The 17,699-nt window shown below is 49.8% G+C and overlaps 4 protein-coding genes across 4 annotated transcripts; all 4 read right to left on the bottom strand.

Annotated features, from left to right (window-relative positions):
- Positions 1 to 1,321: 1,321 nt before the first annotated feature.
- Positions 1,322 to 4,618, bottom strand: FSST1_011307 (putative serine esterase-domain-containing protein; the record flags this gene model as incomplete). The annotated part of the gene is made up of 1 exon (XM_083234426.1): positions 1,322 to 4,618. The coding sequence occupies one exon, from the start codon at positions 4,616 to 4,618 to the stop codon at positions 1,322 to 1,324; it is 3,297 nt and encodes a 1,098-aa protein (XP_083081003.1).
- Positions 4,619 to 5,624: 1,006 nt separating this feature from the next.
- FSST1_011308 (E3 ubiquitin-protein ligase) lies at positions 5,625 to 8,100 on the bottom strand (the record flags this gene model as incomplete). The annotated part of the gene is made up of 4 exons (XM_083234427.1): positions 5,625 to 6,444; positions 6,494 to 7,009; positions 7,062 to 7,226; positions 7,277 to 8,100. The coding sequence occupies 4 exons, from the start codon at positions 8,098 to 8,100 to the stop codon at positions 5,625 to 5,627; spliced, it is 2,325 nt and encodes a 774-aa protein (XP_083081004.1).
- A 2,386-nt stretch (positions 8,101 to 10,486) lies between these two features.
- Positions 10,487 to 12,689, bottom strand: FSST1_011309 (Zn(II)2Cys6 transcription factor; the record flags this gene model as incomplete). Its single annotated transcript, XM_083234428.1, has 3 exons — positions 10,487 to 10,751; positions 10,803 to 12,265; positions 12,321 to 12,689. 3 exons carry the CDS (start codon positions 12,687 to 12,689, stop codon positions 10,487 to 10,489), a joined length of 2,097 nt encoding a protein of 698 aa, XP_083081005.1.
- Positions 12,690 to 15,691: 3,002 nt separating this feature from the next.
- Positions 15,692 to 17,136, bottom strand: FSST1_011310 (Lactonase, 7-bladed beta-propeller-domain-containing protein; the record flags this gene model as incomplete). The annotated part of the gene is made up of 3 exons (XM_083234429.1): positions 15,692 to 16,030; positions 16,082 to 16,547; positions 16,604 to 17,136. 3 exons carry the CDS (start codon positions 17,134 to 17,136, stop codon positions 15,692 to 15,694), a joined length of 1,338 nt encoding a protein of 445 aa, XP_083081006.1.
- Between the last annotated feature and the right edge of the window lie 563 nt (positions 17,137 to 17,699).

Here is a 17,699-nt window from a genome sequence, read left to right on the forward strand (position 1 = left end):
AAGCAAGCACTGGACTTTTTTTGGTTGGGAAGTTTTCCACCAAACACAAGGGTTTATTGTTCTTTCTGCTTGAGCTAGAACCGTGGCGAAGCTGACGACGATGCAATGATTTTTTTGCCCGTGGTTGGTTTTTTCTCAATGCGCTGGTTGAGCTTAGCTTGGTGAGAAAGCTTTCTCATACTTGGAGTTGGAGGCCCCCAGAGCAAGAGTCAAGACGGTGACGCACATGTTCGTCATGGTTGGAGAGAGATGGATTTCTTGATTAACACGTGCAGCACTTTAATATCGACTTGATTATACCACGAGGCTATTCAGTTGGATAAGAGTATGCTACAAATGATTTATTCTTTTTAATATATAAAAACATTCTATATAGGCCATCATGTTCTCCAAGCCAAGAGATCTGACCCTGCACGATTCAAGCATTCATGTATGTACCTGCTCAGCCATGTTCTCCACACACTCTACCTGTAACCCCCACCACACAAAAGACGCTATCACCAATTCTCACAGACCTCCGACATACAGCGAAAATTCAACTTGTCCTTCAACAATTCGTCGGGCGAATGGTTTAGTGGTATAATACTCCCTTAGCATAATTCATCCGAATAATCTGGGAGTGGTCCAGGGTTCGATTCCCTGTTCGTCCAACATAGGTGGTTAGATTCCGCTGTTATATCCTCTTTTTGACGTTTCTCATCTTTTTATACACGGGAAAGCAACACCTTAATTATGCAATATAACACTTGGTGCGACTCTTACCGGCCCATGATAAGATGCAAAACCCAGAGCCTCCATTTCAACCATCATCCACTGTCCCTCCAATGTCTCATGGACGTAAATCTCGATCGAAAACCAAACATCCGTCGCGGAACCCCCATAACTAACGCTATGCAGGGAGCCTTTCACTTAGCCTACTGAACCGCAAATCTGCCCACTTCCCCATCTTTTCCATGATGGATAAACTTCTCTTTGACTCACCTCAACTCACTTAGTGTGGCATGGACTTTTCAGCTGCAAGTCACACCAACTCCAACTGTTTGGGAACCTGTGTTTGAGACAAGACCATCAAAACTGAGACCTACAGCTTCTTCAAGCTCCGGAATTGGCTGACGCGACTTGTCTTTTGCACCGATCAAAGTTCCTGTAGGTGGCCACGTATTCGCATTGTTGTTTCCCATGAGGGTTTCTTTATGAATTCATGCAGGATCTTTGTATCTACCCGTAGTGCGAACCTTCCGTAACGCCTTCATGCCATGCCCCTTCTATCATATCTATTCTGTCCCGTCTCTTCTAACTTGAAGTCTTACAACCTTCATCTTTAAAGCTCAGATCTATTCGTCTTTAGCTCCTCCCCACCTTCATGCACGGGACTCTTCGTCCGCGATGCTCCCTTGCCCACAATCTTCTCCGTCCAGTTCCACCCGGCCGATGACCCCTGCGCCTCCTTGCCCTTGTCCTGCTGACCCAGTGCCGACGGCGACGTTGGGCCCGGTGCTTCTCCACCAAAGTCCAGATCACTGTCATTGTCACTATCATGCCAGTCCTGATCACTCCACGACACGGAATCCGCTCTCTCTGCCCTCGGGCGTTGGTCCATCGAGGCGTCGCTGTTTCGCTTTGACCGTCCCGCCTTGGGTAGGTCCGATACCTTATCGAGGGCCTCCCGCGACTCGCTGTCTGTCCTGGTCATGCCCGCGAGATCGTCTCGGCTCTTTTTGAGCTCCGCACCATGCGCGTCTGGTGGCTCATTCATGTTGCGGGCTCGCTCTCGGTTGTCCTCATCTTCATTGCGAAGGCGAGCGGCTGCCGAGTCGCTGAAGTGAGCATCGACCAGATGCTTGACTACGGGCCATCCATAAGCGTTGGCAAACATGCGTCGGACTAACACGTTGTTGTGGGCATCTGGCTCAACCTTGACGAGCACCTTTCTCCAGGACAAGTCTTTATGATAGGCTCTTGCAATTTTCTCTTCCACACGCATGTTGGACGTGTCGATCATTTCGTGAATATCCTTGTCCGGATTCGTATTTGCTGTATCATCGTAGTCTTTCGCCGACAGTGAGCTGTCCTCATGATTTATAGAGGGGTAAGGGTTAGAGCCTGTACTGCTTGTTGAAGCCTGCCCTATCGAGTTCTGTCGTTGACCAGTCTTCCTTCTAACCAGTGTTGAGGGGCGCTTCTTCAGCGGCGGTCCTGGTATATCCGCTGGATGGTAGACACGGTCATGGAAGATAGTTCGTTGTCGTTTAGATGGATCAACGAGATAGTCAACGTCGGGCATTTTGGGGTTGAGAAGGTCACTGGCTGATTCAAAGACAGTGGTCCTTGGCGGAGCTGTCATCTCATCTTCGCCTTCGTGACCAGTTGTGGCCTTCGACTGCTTAGTGGAAGTTGCTTCACTGACGTCTTCTCCTTGGCCATCGGTGGCATCTTTCAGAGTTTGGCTATTGGAAAATATTCTCTTTTGCTTCTGTGACACATTCTGAGGCTTGGGTGGCTCGTTACTCTTGAAAAGGTTGAAGAACCCTGCCAATGGCCCGCTGTTAGTCGAATCAGCCGAGTCGGACGGCACCTCATCACCATATGGAGTTGCCACGGAACGCAAGCTCGTCCGGTCGTCATCCATCATTGCCGTGCTGGGTGGCTGTGGAACCTCACGCATGTTTTCGTGAACGTTTTGAGGCGATGAGGTACCAGATTGGCCGACGGAACGCTCTCCATTCATGAGCTGTCTTTGTCGGGAATTACCCTGGCTAGAGCCTGTCAACTCGGCCCATCCAAAACCAACAACAGTTTCGACCAAACCGGCATCTCGTCGAGCTTTCTCGACACGTCCGAGTCCTTGCCAGTCCAAGAATAGAAGACAACTTGTGCGGAGTGGAACAATACCATCGTTGACCACATTGGAGTACACAGTTCGGTTGCGGAACTTTTTCAGTGCTGTATGTGCCGGTCCTGTTGGTAGAATCCTCAAGAGCGGTTTTGATTCGGGCTGTGAGTCGCCGTAGACCTTCTTATGTGCTGTCTCACCCAAGTTTCCTACAATAGCACCCCAACCACTCCTTGCAATTGTTGGCGCTCTCCATGTCAAACCGAGGTCTTTACCTGTCCTGCCGACGAGGCCAGAGTCCAGAGCAAACTTGACGTATAGGGGATTCTCGTTGCTGAGCCCTAGAAACGGTGTAGCCAAAGCAACAAAGTTGACAGGCTTGATGAGATCAAAGAACTGTGGCGAATGCTTCTGTATATACGCAATAGCATAAGTTTGTACCAGACCACCAAGAGAATGAGCAATGAAGCTTATACTTGTGATCTGGTATGGCCGATCTGCCTTGCGCAAATGTGCACCGTCCTTTCCAAGATGAATGGAACTGTGAGCATGCGCTGCCTTTTGCTGAGGATCATGCTTGTCGAACGTATGGGACACAGCTTCGGCCATTCCCTTTCCTGTTGGCAGAAATGGCTGATCTGGGTATGTCATGGACAACACGTATCTAGCGAGTCGCTTTCCGAGATATTTAATTCCACGCTCCGTCTTTGTCGAGTTGCCCGAATAACCCCGCACAATAACTTCTTCATCGTCATCTGATTCATCGTCTTCTCCTTCAACCTTGTCTTGATCCTTGGTGTTATAGGTATCTGATTTGGCAAGACCGTTTTCTGATTGTTCCCTCTCGGCTCGCTCCCGGGCCCGCCGTGCCTTGGCATCGATCTTGGCTTGCTTGACAGCTGCATCAATGCTCTCCTTCATGAAAAGCATATCTGCGCCAAGGTTGCTGTGGAGGCCATGCGTTAAAATCACAACATGAACCTTTTTCTTCTTTTTTGGATTTTGTGGTTTTGAAGTGTCATTCTCTTCGACTTCAGGATCACTCGTTTTGGATACGCTCTCTACGTGCTGATCTGGACCGTGACGCTTTTCAGGATCGCCTTTATCATCCCAGCCTGGGAGTCTGGGCGTGTTCCATAATGCTGCGGTATCTTCGACCTTGACTTGTATCGCGCGAGAAAATACACCTCGAGGCTGCGCGGGATGGTGTCCATCTTTGGCCCCCACGCCCTGCTGATGGTCACTAATTTTTCCAGGCTGCGAAACTTGAGTCTGTCCATTAATCACTTGGCTTGCGTTGGTCAGGCTCAAAGACTTTTTGTCACGAGCCAGAACAACCTCGAAGCCGACAGCAGCCGATGTAGAGAAGAGGATCTGCGAAGAAACCTCGACAATCCAGCTAGCGCTTTCATGGTCATGGGACGGCCCTTTTCCAAAACCACCATGACTTCCTAGTCCAGCACTCTGTCTGATAGTAACGGGTACCACAAGTTCACACTCCCAAGAACCACCCGCCTTGACCATGGGCTCAAACTCTGGGACGCCATAACGTTCAGGATATTCGAATTTCTCATTAGGGTTGAAGCCAGCAGGGTAAGCAGCGGCGCAGAGGGTATACGGTCCGTGAACGAAAGCGGCGCGGAGAGCGATGGCCGAAGTATTGCGCACGCGGAGGTAGAGCTTCTCGGGGGATGGTAGGATGCGGTCCTGCGATGGAATGTATGTGATAGTGTAGCGGATGACTTCGCCTGTCTTTAGGCTGCCGACCTGGTGGAGAAGAAGCATCTCAGCGCAGCGCAGCAACCACGTCGAAGTTAGAGACGTAAAACAAGAGGTGTGCGGCACGAGATATTAATTCGAGTGGTAGGAACTGCGCTGCACGTGCTTGTGCTCAGCTCGTGAGTCGGTGGGTGTTGTATATCAGACGGCGGTAAGGCTTGACGTCACCATGTCCTGCGCTACAACGAAAAGGCCGATTCTCAAACAAAGTAAAAGACGAATAGTCTTAATGTAAAGAAGGAAGATGACAGCGAGAGAGGTCTCGACCGAAGGAGCCGAGTTACAAAGAGTGAGTGACAGTGACAAAAAAAGGGTCTAACATGTACAATGACGGCAAGCTCACGCCCTGGTTCCCAATCTCGCTCCTAGCCAAACGGGTCATTGGCAACCGAGAGAAGCCAATCAAGAATGGCTGTCGACATCACTCCTTTGATGGGGGCAGAGCATGGCCAGGGCCATTCGGAATTGGTTTAGGGGATGAGCCACTGTAGATTTTTAGCCAGTGTTGGCGCTGCTTGCGGTGGATCTTGAGTGTTTCTGTTGGGCTCTCATTCCACATTATCCGATCATCTCCATTCCGTTGGTTCCTTGATGACTTCATTCAAGATCACGCGGCTGACACTAAATAAAGAAAATATAATTTATAGGTTATAGATGTAAAAGTTGGACATCAAACGCAATATGACCCCCAATGCTCATGCTTACTTATGCTTATACCCCTACCATCATGCCATGCAACACCATGTCATGCAATCCATCTAAAACGGCTTCTCCATTGCTGAGTTCTGTTGGCCTTGACGTTAAATACCCTGTTCCCTATCTACTGCCTACCTCCTATGCTTCCATAATTATGCAAAATTTCCACTTCCATATAAACTGTAACCAAAAGAGGGCAAGCAGTCTGGACTATGATACAAAAAAACACTCTGTGACAATCTTTAACGAGAGTTCGGATATCCAAGAAATCGTTCATTGCCTCGTCATTCATGATATAGACACATCAGACTCCTCTTCAAACAGCCACAACTGCCGGTCCCAATTCGCCCTCCGGATCACCGGGCTCGACAAACTTCCGCCAGACGTCGATTCGTCCCATACCAGAGTTTCGTCCGCTAAGTCCGGCTAGCTCTGAAGACTTGCGTGCGTCGCTGCGTCGCGTGCCCTTTCGACTACGCGAGCTGTGACTGTAATATGAATCATCGTCGTCGTAAGTGTTGGGATCCCGTTCCACAATCAGAGGCCCTGCTCCTCCGCGGTATCCTCCTTCCATGACTGGAGGTGGCATTCCCATGGGTGGTGGCCTCATGCCAGGAGGTTCCATATCGTACGGATCTTCCTCTGCGTGCCGCTCTACCTTTCGTCTGTCCATGCGTCCTCCGTAGTAGCCTCCTCTGCCGACACGAGAACCTCTTTCGAACTCTGCCTGACTTGGAGAAGGAGGGACGCCGGCAACTACTCTGCGCCCTAAACGCTTGGGACTATCTTCCATATAATGAGATGAGGGAGGCTCTGGAGCACCAGCGACATCATACTCGTCGTCTTTGGCATAGTAGCGAGGCCTGCGAACCAGTTCATCTTCGCGGTCCTCCTTTTGACGTAACATGACTTCTTCGTCGTAGATCTGAGGTCGTGGCTGTTTTCCTCGTGGTCTTCGGGGACCTCGAGATTCCTCTGTAGTGCTGCCTTCACGAAAGACTTGGATTTCGCTTCTTTCCCTTCGTGCAATCGCTTTCTCTTCGTGATCAGAGTCGGGGACGTCAGCGTCGAACCATGGGCATTCGCATCTTTTGGGTTTCTCTCCACAAACGACGCAAAATTCAGCACCGCATCGGCTGTCGTATGTTAGAATCATGCTGCAAATTTGTCCACGACTGTACTTACCACAATGCATGGTTATCGCCATCTTTAAGTTGAGCTATAGTACCGCACTTGATGCATCTCTTCCGTCCCTCACTTCTGGCTTGCGCGAGATACTTGGCCGCTTCATCGTCCCTGGGACATTTGCCCGCAAAGTGCCATCTGCCATTGCAAGTCACACAAACCTTTGTGTTGCACCGTTCGCAGCGAGCAGCTTTTCGACCTGTATCGCGATCATGATAGATATCGACAGGCCGAATCCACTCTCCGCATCGTCGTGAGGGACAATACAGCCTGTTTTTCAAGGAGACTTCCACAAACTTCTTGTTCCATATCTTTTTAAAAACGGGATCAAAAAGTTTATCGACATGCTCCAGATCGATGTGCTCATCAGTGCAGCATGTTGGAGGCATCTGCTCAGCGTCTGTCATTGATTGCTTAAATCGCCTCTTCAGACAGCTGTGGCACATGCGATGACCGCATTCAAGTTTAGGACATCTCGAGGCAGGGACTTCCTCGAGACAGCCTTTGCAGTCACGGCTAAAATTCCAAGTTAGAATGTGAAAAGGGAAACTGATTGAAGGCCACTCACATTATGCGGGGTCGATCCCGAGAACTGTTTCTAGATGTTTCAAATCCACTACCCGCTATGCTGGGAGGGCGTCTTGAAGATTCTCTAGAGACCTCGACCGTCTCTACTAGTCTCCTAGGACGGCCTTCGCGGACAATTTCACGGGACTCGACAACCTTGGCAGTCCTGATGTTCTTGTTAGTCTAGAGTTAGAGCCATTGACCGGAGCGACTCACCTCCTGGAAGCCACGGGTGGCCGAGAAGCATCCAGCACACTATTGAATCTTGTCGGGAGACTGTATCTAGGTGTGTCGGTGAGCTCTCGTCTTAGAGCAGGTCTTCGATCCGGCGACCCTCTCTCAGAAGACGCATGTCGGTATCGTCGTATTTCTCTATCGTCAGAAGTCGATGGCGATGGTATCCTATCTCGCCTTCGTGGGATTCTCTTCTCATCTGGCGAGCTCATGTAGTCGTCTGGGCTGGGTCGTCGGTGGTGGCGATGATGTCGCTTATGGCTCCTCTCGTGCTCTTCCACCACCACCTCTATACGTTCGTCATCGCTATCATCTTCGCTCTCACTCTCACTCTCGCTTTCACTGTCCTCCTCACTCTCTGTCGGTGGTGTCGATTCGGGCGTTGGCTCTCTCGGTCTTTGCACTCGCCGGCGGGGCCTTGCAGGCTCGGGATGTCTACCCCGCGGTTTCATGGGCGGGATGCGTACATCATCCTCATCATCTTCGTCGGCCTCGTAGACTGAAAACTGCGGGCGCTTCTTATAAACGTCTGTAGAAGCCCGCATCAGGTGTGCTGGGGGCATGGGCATAGTAGGCGGAGGGTATGCATCGAGGCTCATGCTCCTCGAATATCCCCTGGGTGTACCTCCGTTGGGCCTTTGTAGTTCGTCGACTCGTGTCCGATGGGGCATTGGGTTTGGGTAGTAGGGCGCGACGTCACCTGGGCCATACCAATCGTGAGATTCAGGGCGGAGGGGCCTGCGACGCACGAGTGGAAGTCGGGCCTCTTCATCAGGGACGTCTCGATGGTATCCTCCTAGCCTCATTTTCGAAGGAGGGGCCTGTGAGCTCCTTGAAGAGGGCTCACTCCTGCAGGACCCAGAAAGGGACAGGGAGCTGGTCCACGGCACAGCACAACGCAGCACAGCGCAGCGCGTTCGATTCAAGTTGGTGTCCTAAGGAGGACTAGTTTGTATGTTGGAATGCCACGGGTAGGTTCAAAGTAAAAGATGACGAGCAGTCGGGCCACTCAACGAAGTACACGCTGCGTGAGCAATTGCACCCCCCAAAGTTGATTGGAGTCGGGGGGCTGATCATGCATGGCAACCGCAGCTTGCAGCGTTGCGTCGAGCGAGTCGAGTCGAGGCGAATAAAACCGAGTTTGGAGCTGGGGCGAGGAGAATGTATGGTGGGTGTCGGTTTGTCTAATGGTGCCTTACAAGTTGGGCCGCGAGACGTCTGGATGGAGATCCAAATTGACCAGGCGTCAAGACACTAAAAGAAGCAAGGAAGAAAAGAGAAAAGGAATAGAGACAGAGGAGACGTCTAAGTGCCAGGCTAAATGAGGAAAAGACGACCAATCTTGGATAGTACTCTTGAGCAACGTTTCTCAACCTCCGCAGTTTGCTATGTTACCGCAGGATAGCGCGGCAGATTCAAGTACCAAGCGTGGTTTAAGTCACCTCACCTTTACTCCTCACGCATCAAACAGCTAGAAACGAATCAAAGTGCCCCTCCCCCGCGTGGGTGGGTTTCGGACTGGCCAGGGTTTGTCGACCGATGTGGTTTTTTTCTCGTGAATTAGCGACTGAGCTCTCAGACCCTGCGTTATGTGATGACAGAGAGAACGAGAGAGGCAGGGTCGTGCTTTTGATGGGGCTCCTTGGGCAGCACAACACACCGTACGAGCCGGATTTAGATCATACGAGTACTGAGAACTCAAAGAGAAGCGAGCGAAGGACAAGCATAAACCTGCACAACGATATTCCTTTACGGGGGGCTGGCATCATTCCAAGACAAACTGTGGATGATCAGTTTTTGCGGTGTGATGGTGATGTCACGTGGCTGGAGCCACAAGTCAAATCAAGCTGGGAACTGAGACAATCCTCTCCTCAGGACTCCAGGGTTTGTTCATAGTAGGATGCAAGTGCCACTAGATTCCTGCAAGTAATCATGCATCTGGACATCTTATTCTTGAGACAAACGAGATAACATCACCGTGGCAAGTTTGACTTTCATCATCGCTCACTCCTAATCATTTTGACCGTGACAAGCTAATAAATAGGCTAACAACAAACTCGTCATTGACGTCAACCCCAGTAACTTCAGTCTAGTTACTATAATGGACCCCAAGGAAGCAAAACAAAAACTGTCTATGCTTGAAAAAACGATGGTACCCAATAGTGCCGAATATGGGGTTTAAATCACGTCCGTATTACGCCGGGTCATGGCCGGCCATCTGCTTGATGTGGGGCACCATCTCGGCCCGGTCCGGCAGCCATGACGGGCCTCCCCGTACGGCCATTGAACGGCGTGATGTTGACGGCGTTCCTGCCGATCCTAAATGGTTGTCCGGCTTTGTCTTTACTTATTTGAAATCTGCAGGGACCTTATCCCCGCACTCTATCCGCATGCATACAAGGCACCGGCACGGATACATCACTCTCTTAGCCGTAGCTCAGAGTCTATTGCCATGCAGCCCTATTCACAAAGTTTCTATGTACACAACTATTACATCATGGAAGGTAGGAACCCTTTCTTGTGTGATGGCAAGCAGTACCATGCCAGGTATTCTAGTGTTTGAACAAGAAAGAAAAGGCTTCACACAACGTATCATTCGAGACTCTTTGAGCACTACCAGAGAATTCCACCTTTATCATTCATTACTCATTATCATGATTTTCAATATTGTACACTATTAAACAAATGGGTATAGATGCTATCATAACATATATCATCATGTTCTTTGAAGGGATAAATCAAAGTGGGATATCTGTAGGCCAATCCTCCAAGGAACTTCCAGCTAGATCTTACTACTAGCTTGTATGCATGATCTACATTAATCCATGATTCTGAAAGTAATGATGCTGAAGGTACTATGATGTCTTGTGGCCAAGATTTGGCAATGCCGGTCAGACGGTCCGAAGAACCGTACTAGGATCAATGCCAACCAATAGAATGATACTTCCAGTGCTGCACCCCAGGATTATCCCCAGAAGGAGTCTCTCGGGGCGACAACCACCCAGATCCCTGGGTTGTATTGTAGCGCTGGATTGGTTACGAGCCGTACAAGATTGTAGAACATCGGCGCTACTATTGAGTAACGCCGTGGTCCTGACAGCCGAAGAAGGGGAAGAAAGAGGCTTGTCAGGTAGATGACAGATCCTTGTTTTGTATTGTGTTGGGGCACCCTTTGTGTCGACTCTTCGGCCCCTACGGAGTGCCGAGAAATGCGCGCCTTCTCACCTCAGCCTCTTTGAGCATCTCGGAGGCTAGGCTTAAGCTAGGGGCTAGAGTCGCGTATCGTTCGACCTCCATAACCACATCGTTGATGATTTGGTCTAGCGCCTCACGACTCGGTACCAATGTGAGCAAGATATTGAGAAGTGATGGTGACATGGTGGCACCCATAATGAGTAATGTTTGAGACACCATCGACAAAGCTCCTTGCCAGATGTATGGCATATGTCCAGCATGGCTGTGTCTAGTTAGTCGTCTATTGCGTTATTATTTGAAAAGGATGACATACTGTTCGTGGATATGTTCCAATTGTCGAAGAGAAGCCTCCAAGCATTTGTGGCAATTTTCCCGCACGGCGGGATCCAGAACCTGCTGTTCATTATCTAGCACGGCTAGAATGTATGGCCTGTAAATGATGGTACGGCAAGCAAAGAATCGGAGGCGAAGTACTGTTTGAACAGGGTCCTGAAGGGCGTTTCGGGTAAAAGGAAACTGCAGTGGCAATGGCAAACTCTCGTACCACTGACTCAATTGGTAGTCGAGTTCCGCAACGACTGGGTCTAGACTCTGTGTATTTGCAATAGAGTCCTTGGAGTAAATGAGATGGCTGACTCTGTTCAGTAAACGACGGAGAGCAATCTCCGCCAAGAAGTACCACAGCTCATCTCGACCGACTTGCTCCGACTCGTCTCCTTCGAATCCGCCTGGAAGGCCGACATGCTCCTCGAACTGAACCACACCCGAATGAGGCAAGTCGAGTTCTGCGAGAAGATCACTTTCGAAGAGTAAAGCGTTCCAGTAAATGCGCTCCACAAGCTCTCGCTGGTGACTGGGAATACGGCTAGGAGCCATGAGGAGGAGTTGCAGTTTGGTACTTGTAGTGCAGAGCAGGTTCCATGCCTCCATAGGTCGCACTAGGTAAAAGTGGTACGCAGCAGCCAAGAGATGGCATTGCGCCGCCACCACACTGTTGGCAGTCATCAACCCTGGAAGCAACGACCAGGCTGCCGTAAAGTATTGTAGACCGGGGGGGTCTTCGTGTGGGAGAATCCTAGATATGCTACCGTGCAAACTTGCTTGGCCCAGAGCAAGAACAAGAAGCACGATACAACTTTCCGGTCCCTCTCGAAATCCGTTGGACAAGGCGGTTCGGTATTGGCTTCTCCAGGTATACGGGTTCACGCAGGCGTACCACACGTTGACCCTTTCAAAATAGGCCTCGATGTATGCTTGAGTATTTGACAAGTCAACACATGGCGTTTTCGTAAGAGTGTGAAGCGGTTCTCGCGCCATCTCCAATTGTAGAAGAACTTGAGGATCGCATTGCCGCGAAATTAAATCTCGGATAAGAGGCCATTGCAGTAGATGCATGGCGGCATTGGTATGAACTTTGGGCATGGTAGAGATGTTGGTTCCTACTGGTTGCGCCGACCAAGTTCCGAAGCCGCCATTGGGGATAGAGCTGAATGTGGCCGCATTAGCTGACAGCAACATATTGTCGCCGTCCAGCCCGGTGCCGTTGCTCATTCCGGGCGAGTTTTCTGCCAGGCCCAGCCCATTTGCTGTTGTGTTCACCATACTCATCTGGAGAAGGCTCTCAATGCGATTGAGGCGCTCCAAAATAAGCTTGTCACCAGCGTCTAACTTAATTCCTGGTTCTCGGTAGATGCATTCAGCACCGAGCTCTGTACAGAGCTTGCACTTGGGCTTTGTTCCATCGCATCGCGACTTTCTTGAGCGGCAAACCTCACACTAGCAAAGAGTCAGCATGCAAAAGATGAGAAATAAGCATTATGCTGTGACGCACAGCAATGGTAGCCCTGCGACGGGGATAATCGACCCCGGTTTCTGTATTTCTCCTCTTTAGTGGGTTTGAGCCCTCGTCGCTTGAGACCTTTTGCCCGCCGTTAGACATATTGTCGGGTCTGTTATTATCGGAGGATTGCGATAGATGGCGGGCCTTCTGAGACGTGCCCATCATAGCATCCCTGCTGAAGCTGGGCGTGCGCTGATTTTTGTAGCTGATGGGGGATTTGAGTGAGGCGTCGGCCGACATGGTTGCGAGTGACGACATTGGAAGTTCGAGTGAGAAGCTGTCGCGAGTAGGAACGGTGAATGGTCGGGCTGAGTTGATTGAGATTGAGTGAGCGGATTCGCCTGTCGATGATGGGGACATGATGATATGTTGGCGTAAGATGAAGCGCGATCGAGAGACGGTCGCGAGATCAAAGCTTCGAGGTGATATGGCGACGTGGATAGTTGCAGCTATGGGTGCGAACAACTTGAGAAACTTGTTTAAAAATTCCACATTCTAAAACAATACCGAGGTTTCAATGGTAGCGCCGAAGATCAGACGATGCGATGAAAGCTGAAACCTGAAACAGAAGAGTTATGCCGAAGCTAGGCTGGTGATGAAGGAATTTCTTGTAAGTCGCGTTGTGCCTGTCCTGTCAAAGGATCAACGAACGCCAGTCTCAAGAACAGAAGACTAGAATTGTCAAGTCACCGAACGTTGAGAGAGGCGTTCTTTTTTGGGGAGACAATGGAGGAGTAAACGGTTATGTATGGGAAGAACATGGACAAGGGTCTCAAAGTCCATGTGGTGCTGCACCTGCGCTTAACCCCAGACCCTGGGTCGGGCGGTGGAACTCGGAAGAGGGTGGTGGAGAAGCGGGCGGGATAGACTAACGTTAGAGTCGACCATCCGGGGGACTTCTGCAGCGGATGGAGACTCGACCGATGGACTTGTTAGTACTCCGGTCAGCGGCCGAGGTGCTTGGAGAAGACTAAGGACATGGGCATGACATGACAGTTGGAGACGGAAATGATTGTTCGAGATTGTCTCGGAGGACCACTTCGGCTTCAGGTGGTGGTGGCGTACGTTAGGCGAGTCGTTTCTAAATCTGGGGAGTTAGCGAAGCAATGAAGCGAAGAATCTGGGGAAGCTCTCAACCTTCTTTTCTCCGTGAACCTTGATGTAGGGGCAAGATACGAACCCGTTGTCCTTCCTGAATCGATGCCATGCGTTCCCCAGAGGGTTGAACGGCTTGAACCAGTTGTTCTCGTTTAATCGCCTCGGCAGGGATAAGACAGAGATGGAGGGGGGTCATTTCCGAGAGCGATTGGTGGGATCCCTGTTAACATCACCGTTTCCTTGTGGAGAAGCGATTTGTGGAGGATGAGGTTCAATTTCATCTCATAATCGGTAAGTAATTAACAACTTACCCACAATGAGTTTGATCTCTCCAAGAGTGAGGTTTAGGTAAACTGCGCCGTTACTTTGCGTGTGGATTTGTCAGGGACTGAGCTTTTGTTATTGGTATGGAAAGAGCGGAAGTGTCGTCTCATCTTTCTGCCTGTCGCACTTGCCTTGTAATCACATCAATGGGAGGGGGAGTAGCACCGATGGAAGGAACGTACGCATTCGGCACCTACCTTGTGCTCTGTACATACTCATCTTACCTTCAACGACCCAGTTGCAGTCCTGCTCATAAACAACACATTTTATACCTGTACCTCTAACGACGATATCTTGACCATGCTTGCATCGTATCCTCAGATGCTTCGCCATTTCTGTTCCCGTTATATCGTCCTTTCTATAGCTCAGTTCACCAACACATGCTGTACAGTACCAGTTTTGAGATGGTGGCATAATGAACCTGAATTAATGCGGCCCTACCAAGATTTGACAGTCAGAACCACCGTAGTTCTAGACCCCAACCGAGAGAATTGCCACGAGAACATCTCCAGAGTAATATGCGAAATAACTGTCTCGGGTGCCATCCGTACCTCTCGTTCATGACCATGGGGTCTGCAAATCCTTTCAAGCATTCACTGTAGATAGGTTGACAGTTACCCCCAAACCACAAAGGTACAGTACTTGCCTCTCATCAAAATTCCATCCCTTATTTCCATCTCTTAGCACCAAAGCAGTTTATTATCAACTTGTTCAGTTCATCGCGTCACACAATAATTTGTCATTGCACAGCGTTGAACCTGAAATCCGGTACGGCGCCGCTTACATCTATTGACCGTCGCAGACTCGCCCATCATGACAAGCACTCATGCGCCCAACCATCTTAACTCAACGGCCCGAATAGGGGTGGTCTTTGTTGGAGCCTCGCTGTCCTAATCCAATCCAAACCCAAGCCCGTGACCAACCTGGGGTTCGGTTTTAGCCTGCTCCGGTCTGGGGTGCCGCCTCGAGACGCCTGTCAACCTGCGGGGAAAGCTAAAGGTGTGGTGCGTTTTGTCCAAAATAAGGTAAACGGCTAGCAAGGTTGTTCGATGGATCTTCCGGCTAATATCGAAACTCGCGTCAACTCACCGGAAGCAGAATACGATACTGGCAACCATGATACCCAGATGCTTGGTAAGTCGATAAACATATGCTAGAATCTCAGGCAGACGATAACTTTATAAGCAACAAAAAGGATGAGCATATTGTGACTTTGATAGGATGACTACTTGAGCTTGAATCACACGAGCTACAACTCCTCCGCAAGTATCAATCGTTGGTAAGGAATTACATTGTTCTCACCAGCATTTTCAGGGTCTTTGACATCCCGGCTATCATCATCCTGAGCCTTGTCTCCAGAATGCAAGTCGATCTTCGAGATAGAGAGGACGCCCATATTCCCTTTTGGGACACCCGGAAGGGTCGATGCCCTGTTCCCGTCCGGAAGGACTGAACCCACTCCAGTCGTTCATGAACTAGGGCTGATAGACTATCCTGGTGCTTCATCCCATATGCCCCTCCAAAGCCGCTGCAAGATACAAACAGCCACCAATGCAGCATGCCTCGCATTGTCCCCTGCATCATGGTACGATCGACTACGTTTGAGATGACTGGCCGCCAATAAAGAGTGCAATGTGTTCAGACAAACTGAACAGAGTGTCCCTGGCACTGCAACCCAATCTTTCTTCGGACCAGGGAGCCGTAAATCCGAAACAATATCAAGGCACTCGATATTGAAACTGACTGCATGGAGAGAAGTCCTTGATATTTCGTGAGTGTCTTCTTCAATAAAGGGAGCTACGTCATGGACGTCTTGCGGGCTTTTCTTCAACATCGTGACATAAACGAAATATGCCCGGATGACAAGCCACCGAAATGACGTAGGACAGCACTCAATGGTAGACGAAACCATGCTTGTTTGACGATACGAAGCAACCAGATCATTCATAGAAGATCACGGCTGTGACCTCGCCTTCCAACTCTGCATAGGCAACGAAATCGCCAATCATTCCTGTTTTGACATCTCTCTCGAGAATAACGACACGGCTGTCGTACTGTAGTGCCACTGCAACCAATGTACCGGCCTTGTTGATAGTAAAATGCCGCGGGAATCTGCCGCCGCATGCGATGTCTTGTTGCAAGGCCAGATGCCCAGTCTCACCGTCAATGCTGAAACTGACAAGCGAATCTGAAGTTATGCTGGTGGTGTTGCCGCCATAATTGGGTATTTCGAGGGTGTTCTCGTTTCGGGATGAGATGAGAAGATACTCTCGATCTGGCTACACGGAGCTGTTAGGATCACGATCTTTTGAAATTCGGTGCTCACTTACAGATACGGCAATCTCAGCAGCAGCGGCACCTCGGGGGATATCATTTCCTTTCCCATGGATACCACTGCTCCATACTTCCTTGAATACGATGAAACCACCGCCATATACGACCTCATACCCAACGACCGTATTGGCCAATTCGGTGACGAGATACATGAATGTCTTGGTCTCTTTTACTACAAAAGTCAGATGTCGAGGTCCACTCCCGGGAGCGACAACCAAAGGATCAAGTTTGCTCAACGCCAAGCTTTCATCCTCATCAACGCCGTAGACGCGAATCAAATCCGCGCCTAGATCTGGAACAAGAAGGAACCGTTTAGTCGGGTCGAGAACTGCAGCGTGGGGATGAGACGCCTCCTGTCTTGACGGATCAGGGCCTGGCTTCAAAAGGCTGTATTCCTGGACTTGCACCGATGTAATATTGGACGGGTCTCGAATGTCCCAAGTAGTGAATGCCGAACCACCGCTTAGATATAGTTAGTCTCTTGATGCAATGCCACATCCGAAAGGGGATATGCATACTAATGCGCGACGGCCAACCCATAGTCCCACTGCCCATAAGTAACGGCACTCACGGGGCCAAGTGCCGTAGACAACTTGGTCAAAGGTGCCAAAGTGCCATTCTCATTCGTTGCAAAAGACACCAACGACCCATTCTTTCCATCCTCAATCCCTTCATCAGTGCAATAAAGCACTCCGTTCATCCAATCAAGTGTGAGCCACGACGGATTCCCACCACAAGCATCCGTCGTCGCCAACGTTTCAAGCTTGACGGGTGCATCCCGATACGCGGCAAGCGAAAGGTTCAACGTCGTAACGAGTCCACTGTACGAAGCAACATACAGTAAAGAACTCGGGTCGTGAGAGTGAGTTACCGGGTCAAGTATATCATGATGGTGGCTCCAATGGGCTCCTTTCTTATAATACGTCTGATACGCGCAGTGAAGAAGCACTATCGTCAGAGGCACGCCGAGGAGCAGTGTTGAAATCAGTAGTGTAGCGCTGTTGTCTCTAAAGGGATTCTTATTAGGTTTCTGACGGCTGAGGAGTTTCATGATGAGTGATGAGATGGTAGATCCAGATTCAATGTTTGAGGATGGGATCTGCGGTTGTATGGGGGAGCTGAAAGCTGACGCAGCTCCAACGCACTGGCCGCAAGTTGAATACCAGGGGTCGCGAATTGATAGTATAGCCGAAATATGACTGTCAAGTGTGTGTTTATATCGCTTAAGTATTGATAATATCGATTCGTGAAGAAAACAGCGTAGAAAATAAACAGAGATTGATGCGGAGTCAAGATTTGATATTCTTTGTGGTTGGCAATTGATCAACACTTCAAGCATAGCCTTGCGCTAGGTAAGGAACGGAGTGTGTGTGTGTGTATGTGTGTGTGGCTTCCGTAGCACTATAATTGACGCCTTTCGTATCGGTATCACCGGTTGGTTCTAACTGTTTAGCATTGCCACTAATCAATAGATTTTAGGTTTGATTGTTAACGTCCTTGCATGGTTGTTTGTTTCAAGAATGTAGACGCACGGTGGTTGATGAGCATACCATTCTGCAGCTTCATAGGTATGTAATAGAAAGATGCCTCTGAACTGTAGGATGCAAAAGCAAA

Source organism: Fusarium sambucinum, chromosome III (genome assembly GCF_050947815.1).
Source record: "Fusarium sambucinum isolate potato_lamoka chromosome III, whole genome shotgun sequence".
Lineage (NCBI taxonomy): Eukaryota > Fungi > Ascomycota > Sordariomycetes > Hypocreales > Nectriaceae > Fusarium > Fusarium sambucinum.